Genomic DNA, 12515 nt, shown 5'->3' with positions numbered 1-12515 from the left:
TTAAATAATCATAAGTCCCTGTAGTACGCGACAGGTCGAGATGGCAATCGCTAACCCGGTGAGGTTAAGCGCGGGTAATGTGCAGTTGTGTGAGGCGTCCTCCCGCCTCATACCCCGATCGCCATTTCGATCTTTTGCGTACATATACATCATAAGCTTCCACAAAGTAACGCGTACTGGTATCCAACGTATGGTTTGTGTTCCAGGGTACAGCCTCCCCGCCAGTCGTCAATGGGTTACCTGACCGAAGCCCACCATTCATTCCTATGGCTCCGCCCAACCCGCTCGCTTTACTTCCCTCTACGCAAATATTACCTAACAACAATAAGAATAATAGTAACAGTAATAATGGTGACACTACTCCTGCAGAGGTTAGTCATGCCTTTTTGTTGATAATTCTATACAATAAGTTCACTTTTCTAAGGTTGAAATCTATAGAGTGCACTTTGACTTTTACTTAGACTTAAGTTTCAGTTAAAACGAGACAGATTTATGCCAGCGGTAAATTGGTGTCTCGTTTTAACAATGTCTTAAGTCTGAGTAAAGTCAAAGTCCACTCTATAGATCTCAGCCTAAGACTATAAATGAATTGCCGTTCAAGTTCGTAATAGTCAGGATGAGGTTTTTAATAATATGTATCATCAGGATCTCATTGTTTTTTTTTTTTCAAATTGATGAGTTAAAATTCAATTGTCATGCCATAATATGCTATCAAATATGTTTATGTAACCGAAAAATCAATTACTGATTTCGACGGAATGAGAACAAGCAAGTTTCTGTGAAAAACCATCTTGCATTTGAATTAGATGTAAGTTTTAACCATCTTTAAGACTTGAATTTTAAATTAGCCAATGCTTGCCGTTCGATGCTATTGGTAGGCGAGCCAAAGACTATATAAAAAGGACTCTGTCGTGTTTGCCGATGCGTGCTGTATGTTGTTTGTCGCAAGCATTTTGCGCCGCCACAAGATTAACCATCTTCAAGACATGCCTTTGAAATCGATGTTCTGTCTCAGTTGCCTCGCCTGCAGCAGCGGCCGCCATTAGTAAACCCCTTCGATCCGAGCGCGCCCCCGACCACACTGCCGGTACCTTCAACCGCAGGGCCGCTCACTGCCAAACTCAGCCGGAACGCTGTCAAGGTGAGAAAAACACGATATTGTGGCTATTTCTTTCAATTTAATTATAAAAATTGTAATAAATACGGTTTCCTGTAAGAGATTACTATAGCAGTAACGCCGCCTTTGCACGAAAACAACAAAAGCTCTTGTTTGTTATGCAGTTAGCGGATTTCTTCAGAACATTGTTAGAAGACTCGCTGGAGAAAATAGATAACCCGCTGTCGCAAGCGACGATACTGAAGACGCAACTCGAGCAGGTCAAGTGGAAGCACCAGCAAGAGATCAACGAATTAAAGCATACGCATGGTGAGCTTTACTTATGATTTTGTCGTTAAAAAACTGACTCCCTACTGTGTGAAATTTTGGGTTTTTGAAAATCCCGTGGGAGCTCTTTGATTTTTCGGTATGAAAAGTATGGTGTCTGCATGGACAAATAAAAAAATTTGAACATCACAAAATAAATATTAGAAAATGTTCGTTGAAATAATATGTTTACTATCATGGATGGCGCTGTCCGTCTTTAACTTATTTGGCTCGACCGCGGTCTCTGCGGTCACGAGTACACGTGGTGGGCTACCCGTGGGAACAAAAAATGCTATTTCTTGTGCCATGGTACGGAACCCTTGCGTGTACCAGTCTAACTCGCACTTGACTGGTTGCGATCACCGGCCGATCTAACGCCCAGCAACGCGATGTTCAACAGCGTTTCCCGTTAAACGTAGATGCAGCCACGATCAACATACAACGGCATCCACAATGCCATTTGGCGTTAGACGATATTAACTCCAATTCAATTGGCATAATATACATTAATCGTTCAAGTGTGGCCAAGTTGATTGTCGCGATAATTATGGCGTTGTTAGGCATTGATGTTAACCTTAATGTAGCCGCTAGCTAGTAGCTAGTACTATCTAGCTTAGTAGATAAGTTTAAACAAAATTGCCTACACACAATTCCCTATTAATGTTTTGCAGAGTTATTAACGACAGAGATGCGAGTAGCGTTCGAGAAGGAGAAAACGCGCGCTATCAGCGAGATGCGGCGAGTGGCGCAAGTCGAGCTGGAGACAGCGGTGAAAGCAGCTAAAACTAAACAGTGGTAAGTGGTGTTGCGTGTATAAAGTTAAGGCCTGGAGGTAACGAATGTAACCGTCACTTAGCGTTGTGCTGATGAAGACTGGTCGATATAAATGAGGAATGGATGTAGGAAAGGCATTCCGAACCAGTGGTAGATGCTTTTGACGATTCAAAAGAACTTGTAAAAGTCTAATTGAATAAAAATATTTTGAATTTGAATTTTATATCCTTGAGGTAATTTGAGGCAGGATTCCATAGGTCTGCGGCGATTCTTAAGTATTGGTGGCGGTTAGACTGAGATAACGTGTCGAAATTAATGGATTCGCACCACGCCGAATTATGTGCGATATATGTTTGATTTGTTTTATGCGTTGCAGCGATGTACACGTTGCAGAAAAGTGTCTGACAACTGTCTTTTCTTTTTTCTTTCTCTCGTCTGGCTTTACACAGATTAACAAATGTCAAGTTTGTAGTTATTTACAAGTTAGGAAAACTATATAAGTATGGACTTCGTCTGTGCCGACGCTCGCCGACATTCGCGCGGCACCCCTTTAGAGCGCTTCCCAGTCAGTTCCACCACCAAAAACACAAGTAAAACACAAAACCCGGCCACTTTTAACAAAAAAAAACACTCCAAAAAGGCAGAACACGCGCGCCAGCAAATGCCAACACAGACGAAGTCGTCTTTCCTTTGATATAGTTGGCGCTGGGCGCACGTTCAGAAATTGTGACATATACATTCGTTTGATGGTTGTTTAAAGTAGAATTTGAAAAATAGGCAATTTAAATTATTTGTGCTTGCACTTTTAGGAAGCAGAAAGATGAATTTACGGAATAAAGTGGTATGACCTCCAAGACGGTGTTTATTTCTAGTGGTTTTGAATTTGTTATGAATTGTATTTATTATAACTCATTTTATCCCCTTAATCTAAAACCCTTATGTCAAAAACTGTACCCTGTTTATCCCCTAAATCTTAAACCTTTATATCTAAAAGCTGTCATTTTGACACGCAGGTGCGCGAACTGCAATCAGGAGGCGCAGTTCTACTGCTGCTGGAACACGTCGTACTGCGACTACCCGTGTCAAAGGTCTCACTGGTCGCAGCACTCCGCCGTTTGCACGCAGCAGAGGAGTTCCGTAAGCTACTTTAAACTTACATATAATCAATAAATAAATAACTACCAGCTTATGCTCCGGACTTCGATTTTTAAACCTCCATTTTGTAAAATCTTACTATCGTTTGTAGAAACAATCTACTTGTCAACTAATCGTCACAAAATATAATTTATCCTCGTTTCAGGAAAACAACGCCAATGAGAACGCTGGAACATTAGACAAGAGACTGCAATCCGCACCTGAAAATCTCCCAGTAAGTTCGTCATGGCATTTTTATTTCAAATTCCCACAGGAACGGGACGTATGTAGGTGAAGCCGCAGGGCACAGCTAGTTATTCTAATATAATAAAACGAAATCTTTCTTTTGAAGATAGTCAAGGGTTTTAGAAATAATAATAATAAATATAGGCTTGTCTATTTCCCACGGGAACGGGAACTACGCAGATAAAACCGTAGGGCGCTGTAGTTAGTACGTACAAAGTTAAAAAAATCTACTTTACCTTCAGCCAAAAGCAACTAAAGATATTCATTGTAACAAAGAAAATTTTTCACCACCCAATAGGTGAAAAATTTAAAATAAAATTTATTTAAAAAAAACAAAACAATAGAATTAGAATTAATTCCTTACTTTTACTTCCAGCTGACAAAATATATATATATATAGAATGAATATAGGGAAAACCTTCGGGCGCCAGCCAGCTGGATAGAAATCTCCACAGATAGACTTGCCGAGGCCTGGACTTTTAATCGCAAGTCAGAGATTCGGTCCACCTAGCCGTGCTCTCTATTCCGGGACGCCAAATGTCCTCAAGAAATAAATATTGGTGAATAAAAATCAAAGAATTTAAAATTTATTATTAAAAATTAATTTATTAAATTTCTAAAGTTTTATACAAAATTTTATTTATTAAAGAGGGAAAAAAATATGACAATTTATAATAGGTATCGCCCCTTTGTTCTTGTCTTAATTTTATATGTCATATATATAGATACAATGATCAAAAATAAACAAACTTATAGTACCTGGGCCACATGGCCACACACTAGGTTATAAAAAAATAAAGTCCAAATTATCACAAAATTTGTTAAAATAGAGAATAAGCTAGGCACATGTCGAATATCTAACTAATTCCACAGGCCGAAAACTGCATTCCATCACACCAATTCCGGGATGGAATCCGATATAAAACGTAACATGTACGATCCAAAATGAAATTTACGGGAAAATCCTCATGATAAATGCTCAAATGAGGCGTTAAATGATAACAATCTAGGATCAACGATCTAGGATCAACGGCTGTAACAAGGAAATGTTAGGTTAAAATTTTCATTCATTTTCTTGTTGGAAAATTCAATGTTCTAATGGCGAAATTGGGTAGAAAAATGAACACTTACCGCTAAAAGCGCCGTGTCCTACCACTCTATAGCCCTCTGGCCCATAAATATGTATTATACTTATTTAGTTTAACTTTTACATTTTTAAAAATTAATAATTGACGAGCAAATGTTTGCGTGTCTATGTAGGAAGAAAAAGTGAACCTTCAAAATGGCCACCGAAAGATGCCAACTTCATTCGGTAAACGAGCTGTCAAAAATGTTACTAGTTTTTTTTTTCCAATATGAAAGAAGGTTTGACAGATCGTTGAATTACATTCCCAAACGTCACGCCTTAGAAACGTCATGGTGAAGTTTGGGACACTGACATATGACGTATAAAAGGTCTACTAACAGATTTCAGGTTATGTTAATAAAAATATGCGATCTAAATAAAGGATGTAACGGGACCGCTAAGGTACACGTTACAATTTCCCCTTTCTAGAGAAAAGAAAAAAAAACCTTTTTTTTTCTTTACCCTAAACAATTCTATAAGACAAAACAAAGGGAACTACCAAACAAAAGGAAAGTTAAATATCTAAATTTATGTAAGCCAAAACGACCAAATAATCATTAATAAATACAGATTGAGAAGCAATCCATCAAAACAAAATTCCTAAACTAGAATTGCATAGTATTGGTATACTACTGTCCAAGACACTAGCATCAACGCTGTGAAATGGCAAACCAAACTAGCTAAGAAGGGAAGAAAACTTTCTAAAGAGTGTGTGATTAGGATTGGTATACTACTGACCAAGACACTAAGCATCAACGCCGTGAAATGGCAAACCAACCTAACACAACATAAGCCAAAATAAAAAGAGTCTAGAGTTAGTATGCAACTGATCAATCCACTGAGGCACCCTCGCCGCGTATTGACGAACTAACCTAGCTAAGGGGTTTTCGGAATGGTATGCAACCGAACAAAGCACTCAGGCACCCTCGCCGCGCATTGTCGAACCATCCAAAATAAAGATGCGCTACAAAAGAGCAACACCTAAAACATCGTCCTGCCTAAAGCAAGGACCTAGCGAACATGTCCACATGTGTGAGACAAGGCCAAGGATGAGTACTAAAGACCCACATAGAAAAAAATATATACATCTACTTGCCGATAAAACAGACACAAGCAGGAGGATAACATGGAGCATGTGCCAACCATGATCCCACAAAAGATCTGTACATATTTACAAAACTACCTGACTGACTATAGCAGAACAAGCAGGAGGATAATACGGGGCATGTGCTAAACCGTAATCCCTTAAAAGAAAACTATACATATTTACAACAAAATTAGGTAATACGGTGCAAACAAAGGCAAAACCGCAACCTACAAATTGGTAGGACTGACAAAGGAGCCAAAAAAAATCCTACACAAAATAATAATGAGTCCTTATTGTGTTAGCTTCTGCTAGATTCTTTTCCTGTTAAAATTAATTTTAAGTTTTAATTTTGTCAAATTTTAAGAATATCTTTTATATGGTATCTACCTGTACTATTTTTTTCCAAATCTTTTAATAAATATACATTATCTGAAATTTTCTTTATTATTTTACATTTAACAAATTTAGGGGCTAATTTTGCGGAAAAGAAAGAAGCAGCATTGGATTGCACAAAGTTGCGCCTCCAAACTGTGTCTCCAACACAATAAGAAATGCTTTTTCTTCCTTCATTGTAGTATTTGGCATTTCGTCTATATGACTTGGCCAGATTACTAACAGTTTTATCAAAAATATTACTCAAAGTAAGAAGTGCGTCCGAATAATCTGAACGACTACCAATAGTTAACTCTGAAGGGTCAGAGATAGAATAAAATTTATGTAAGGATCCATCAAGGAAAACTTCCCTACCAAACATAAGAAAATTAGGTGTGTATCCTGTAACTAAATTAATAGTGCCATTAATAGCTGCCTGAACATGGGGTAAATATTTAGACCACGTTCTATGGTCACTTTCAACATAGCATGCTAAGCAAGTCTCAATAGTTTTGTTAAAGCGTTCTACTGGATTATTCTGAGGGGTATATAAAGTGTTATAAAATACTTTTGGAATATTATATTCTTTAGCAAAACATTTAAAAGCTTTGGATGTCATCTGGACACCATTGTCAACGATGCAAATTTTTGGGACACCGTATTTTAAGAAGACTTCTTTTTGTAGTAAGTTTATTATGGTCCTTGTAGTTGCTCTACGCATGGGTAAGATCCAACAGAATTTTGAAAAAACATCTACCACCGTAAGTATATAAACACATCCAGAATAAGATTTTGGCAATGGACCTACAATATCGATGGACAGCATTGTCATAGGGCGATCGACCAACTTAGGATTAGACATAAGACCTAAAGGAGCTGAAGGGGAATGTTTATATGCTTTGCATTTATCGCATCTATTTATATAATCTTTAACATCTTTAAACATTTTAGGCCAAAAGTAATGCATTCGCAATTTGCCAATAGTTTTATGTATACCAAAATGACCAGAATTCAAATCATCATGATTATTTCTAATAGTTTCCAAAATGTTTTCTCTAGGTATTACTATTTTCCAAGCTAAATTTCTATTCAAAAGGGATTTAGACTTTACATATTTATATAAGGTATCGTTATCTACTTTATAGGTTTTAAATTTAGAAGGATGTTTCTGACATTCTACAAAAATTTTAGAATACCATGGATCATGGATATCCTCTGGACATGATACAATTTCAGCAATTTCTATACGAGATAAAGCATCAGGGACTGTATGACTACTACCTTTTTTATGAATAATATTAAATTTATACTGTGACAAACGAGTGGACCATCTAGCTAACCTACCAGAGGGGTTAGTTAAATTCATCAACCATTTTAAACTAGCATGATCAGTGACTACTGTAAATTCAGTACCTTCTACGTAGGGTCGAAAATGTTCTATGGACAACAAAACAGCTAAAAGTTCTCTTTCAGTAACACTATAATTCTGCTCAGCTTTAGACAATAATTTAGAAAAGTAAGCAATAGGATGTTGTTGACCTGAGTCATCATCTTGCATCAAGACGCTACCAATTGCATAACCACTGGCATCACAATGTATAGAAAAGGGTTTTTCAAAGTTAGGGCATTGTAAAACTGGGGCGGTCACTAAAGCATTTTTAAGATAATCGAAAGACTTTTGTGCATCATCATTCCAAGTAAAGGTAGTTTTAACATTTCTTTTACTGCTAGTCAATTTAGTCAAAGGAGCTACATAGTGAGAAAAGTTTGGAATAAATTTCCTATAGTAAGAACACATACCAATAAAACTTCTAACATTTTTAATAGACTTAGGTTGAGGATAATTTTTAATTATTTCTAATTTTTCAGGATCAGTATGTAAACCATCTTTATCTACAATATATCCAAGATATTTAAGTTTTTCTTTGCAAAATTCAGATTTACTTAGGTTAATTGTAAGTCCAGAATCTTTTAATCTTTGATATACTTTATCCAACAATGCTAAATGACTTTCAAAATCTTTTGAAACTAAAATAATATCATCTAGATAACAGAAAAGTTTGTTATCAAACTCTGGTCCAAACAAACGATCAGAAAGTCTTTGTAATTCGGCGGGCGCATTTGTCACACCAAATGGCATCCTAACGAATTCAAATAGACCACGACCTGGGACTACAAACGCTGTCTTTTCTCTAGAAGATTCTTCTAACATAATTTGATAAAAAGCCTTAGAGAGATCAATAGAGCTAAGGAATTTAGCATCCCTAAGGTTTACTAATATTCTAGAAATATAAGGTAAAGGGTAAGAATCTCGAACAGTTACAGAATTCAACTTCCTGGAATCTAAACAAACTCTAAGACTACCATCTTTTTTAGTCACCATAACCAACGGACTACTCCATGGCGATCTAGAGGGTTGAATAATACCTTCCGCTAACATTTTATCGATTTCTGAATTTAAAGCTTTTAATTTAGCAGGACTTAATGAATAATAACGTTGTTTAATAGGTTCACCAAAAGTTACAATTTTATGTTGGACTAAATCTGTTTTTCCCAAACCTTTTTGTTCATAAGAAATATTTTCAAAGGATTGAGTTACTTTATTTAATCTAAGTTTCTCTTCGACAGATAGACTAGACGCTGGGGTAATTGATGAAATTTCAAAAGGGGAATCATTCTCTATACAATTAATAATAGAAATTTCCTTTTTCAATTTGGACAAAATGTCAAAGTTAATCCAAAAATCAATGCCAAGAATGACGTCACTGGTAAATGAAGGAATGACTGCAAACTTACACTGCCTGATTCTTTTAGCACACCTGATGGGCAATTCCATGCAACCGATTACTTTTTGGTGCTTTCCATCAGCTGTAGCAGCAGAGAAGGATGAAGGTGTCATGTCAAATCCCATTTTTTGAAATAATAAGTGAGAGTTATTACCTAAAACACTTATCTGGGCTCCACTGTCCATTAAGCCTAGGAATTCTCTACCTCTCACAGAGAATGCTAAGTAAGGGCGATTATCAGAATCCTTAAATTGCAATAGGGAAGCTACTTGCATCATTAAATTACAATTATTACTATTTACATGTAGTGGGTTTTTAGAAAAATATTCAAAGTCTTCTGTCGTCGTGCACCTGTCATTTTCTGAAGAAAACCGGCCACGGCGACGCCTATTTAGTTTTTTGGCTCCGTTTCTAACAAAGAAATGGCCTTTTTAGGTGGGTGGCATTTTGGGCAATCTTTTGTGGTCACATCCGGGTATTTGCATTGGAAGCAAAGCTTTCCAGGGTAAACAGGACAATTCAAAAATATGTGATCACTACCGTTACATTTTTTGCATATAATTTTCTGATTTTGAAAAACATTGGGTTTAATTTTTGAATTACTGCCAGACGGTACACTAATTTCCTTTTTTATGCTTGTCGTAGGGGTATTATAATCATGAGAAGATTTTAAACTAGTTTTATATGACTCAATTTCTTTTCCCAATTGAATTAATTCATTCAATGATAAAATTCCTCGTCCAATTAAGTGGTAAGAGTACTGAGGAAGCATGTTATGTTTAACAATGTCCAACAAAGTTGTTTCTAGTAAAGGGTTTTGCAATTTGGCAGACATGTCCATCAACTCTACTATAAACTCTGATAAACTTTCAGATTGTTTCTGTCTACGGGTCCTAATTTGATATTCTAATTGATAATTGAAATCTCTGGGGGTAAAGTGATCTAAAAACTCTAATTTAAAATGAGACCAGTTATTTAAGTATGGTTTTCTGGCACGAAACCATTTAAGAGCAACATCAGTCAATAGAACTGGTAATGCTGAGAGACATTGTTCATCTGTAAAACCTTTCACCGGTTTTAACTCTTCGATGCGGGTTAAAAATTCTATCGGGCAGGTCTTTCCGTTAAATGTTAAGTTAAGCTTCGAGAAGTCAAAACGCTTGTTCACATAGTAATTACTCACAGTTTGATGAGACAAGTGGCTATGATCGTTCCTAGACATGGTCGGTGTATCATGATCTAAAGTTATCATGTGGTCGGGGTCAACGGACACATTTTCAGGTTTATCATCCATTTTTGCTGATATTGTATATAACAAAAATGTATATAAGCCTCAAAATAAACTACGCTTATTAACTTATTGCGAGCACACTTAAATTAGCTATGCTAAAACAAACATCTTAGTATCTAGGCATACAATAAAAAAAATAAGTTACAAGAATACAATACACCTTAAAATATTACAAAAAATACAAATTAAGACAAGAACGAGAACAATTAAAATATTTATTCACTAATACTATGAGAATCAACACAACTAGGTTCCCAAATAAAAATCGGTCCCTGTTCGGGCGCCAAATGTAACAAAGAAAATTTTTCACCACCCAATAGGTGAAAAATTTAAAATAAAATTTATTTAAAAAAACAAAACAATACAATTAATTCCTTACTTTTACTTCCAGCTGACAAAATATATATATATATAGAATGAATATAGGGAAAACCTTCGGGCGCCAGCCAGCTGGATAGAAATCTCCACAGATAGACTTGCCGAGGCCTGGACTTTTAATCGCAAGTCAGAGATTCGGTCCACCTAGCCGTGCTCTCTATTCCGGGACGCCAAATGTCCTCAAGAAATAAATATTGGTGAATAAAAATCAAAGAATTTAAAATTTATTATTAAAAATTAATTTATTAAATTTCTAAAGTTTTATACAAAATTTTATTTATTAAAGAGGGAAAAAAATATGACAATTTATAATAGGTATCGCCCCTTTGTTCTTGTCTTAATTTTATATGTCATATATATAGATACAATGATCAAAAATAAACAAACTTATAGTACCTGCGCCACATGGCCACACACTAGGTTATAAAAAAATAAAGTCCAAATTATCACAAAATTTGTTAAAATAGAGAATAAGCTAGGCACATGTCGAATATCTAACTAATTCCACAGGCCGAAAACTGCATTCCATCACACCAATTCCGGGATGGAATCCGATATAAAACGTAACATGTACGATCCAAAATGAAATTTACGGGAAAATCCTCATGATAAATGCTCAAATGAGGCGTTAAATGATAACAATCTAGGATCAACGATCTAGGATCAACGATCTAGGATCAACGGCTGTAACAAGGAAATGTTAGGTTAAAATTTTCATTCATTTTCTTGTTGGAAAATTCAATGTTCTAATGGCGAAATTGGGTAGAAAAATGAACACTTACCGCTAAAAGCGCCGTGTCCTACCACTCTATAGCCCTCTGGCCCATAAATATGTATTATACTTATTTAGTTTAACTTTTACATTTTTAAAAATTAATAATTGACGAGCAAATGTTTGCGTGTCTATGTAGGAAGAAAAAGTGAACCTTCAAAATGGCCACCGAAAGATGCCAACTTCATTCGGTAAACGAGCTGTCAAAAATGTTACTAGTTTTTTTTTTCCAATATGAAAGAAGGTTTGACAGATCGTTGAATTACATTCCCAAACGTCACGCCTTAGAAACGTCATGGTGAAGTTTGGGACACTGACATATGACGTATAAAAGGTCTACTAACAGATTTCAGGTTATGTTAATAAAAATATGCGATCTAAATAAAGGATGTAACGGGACCGCTAAGGTACACGTTACATCATTTTACACCTGTACAAGCTAAAGTTGAACTAAAACGATTTTTGTCTTGATGATTATTTCTATTCATAATAAGTAATTAAATGTAATATGCCAATAGAGGTACCAGAACGGTAATTTTGAAAATTTGACAGTTTCTCTTTACCTTTAGGTTATTTTCTTCTTTTTTTAAAAAAACTTGTAGATTTTTTCAATTATTAACCTACTTAACATTGCTTGAATAGTTTCTTGTTTATAAAAGTTATTAGTGTTTAAAAATTGACATTATAGTAAATTTTTGTGTCGTTAAAGTTTCAAACACTTATATCTCAAAAACGTTTCGCTCAAATTTTGATGCAGATAATCGGTTTTTGCAATATGGATACGATATGATATCGGTGGCGTGTCTAAGGCTGAGATCTATAGAGCGCACTTTGACTTTGCTTAGACTTATGTTTCAGTTAAAAGGAAACAGATTTATGCCAGCGGTATAGCGCTGTCTCCTTTTAACAGCGTCTTAAGTCTAAGCAAAGCCAAAGTAACTCTATAGATCTATATATCTAGTATAGAGTCTGTAGACGTATATATTTTGATGGTGTTGGTGTACTGGCGTTGCAGAGGAACGCGACCGCGCCGCCGCTCACGGTCGGCACCAAGCTCACGCCCACGCGCGTCTACGCGCAGGACCCGCATGCGCAGAAGACGTCCATTATTGGTAAACCTTTTTCA

The 12515-nt window shown here is 36.0% G+C and overlaps 1 protein-coding gene across 3 annotated transcripts in view; it reads left to right on the top strand.

Annotated features, from left to right (window-relative positions):
* Positions 1–12515, top strand: part of LOC123864756 — a 28687-nt gene that overhangs the window by 13431 nt on the left and 2741 nt on the right. For 2 of the 3 annotated variants that reach the window (XM_045905392.1, XM_045905394.1), the window contains 7 exons: positions 207–371; positions 1016–1141; positions 1282–1426; positions 2095–2218; positions 3211–3334; positions 3498–3566; positions 12396–12501. In XM_045905392.1, the coding sequence (XP_045761348.1) occupies positions 207–371; positions 1016–1141; positions 1282–1426; positions 2095–2218; positions 3211–3334; positions 3498–3566; positions 12396–12501 (859 nt within the window). The remainder of the gene's footprint in view (positions 1–206; positions 372–1015; positions 1142–1281; positions 1427–2094; positions 2219–3210; positions 3335–3497; positions 3567–12395; positions 12502–12515) is intronic. The other variant, XM_045905393.1, reaches the window with a different exon arrangement.

Source organism: Maniola jurtina, chromosome 4 (assembly GCF_905333055.1).
Source record: "Maniola jurtina chromosome 4, ilManJurt1.1, whole genome shotgun sequence".
Taxonomy (NCBI): Eukaryota; Metazoa; Arthropoda; class Insecta; order Lepidoptera; family Nymphalidae; genus Maniola; species Maniola jurtina.
This window is presented reverse-complemented; position numbering and strand designations above follow the sequence as displayed.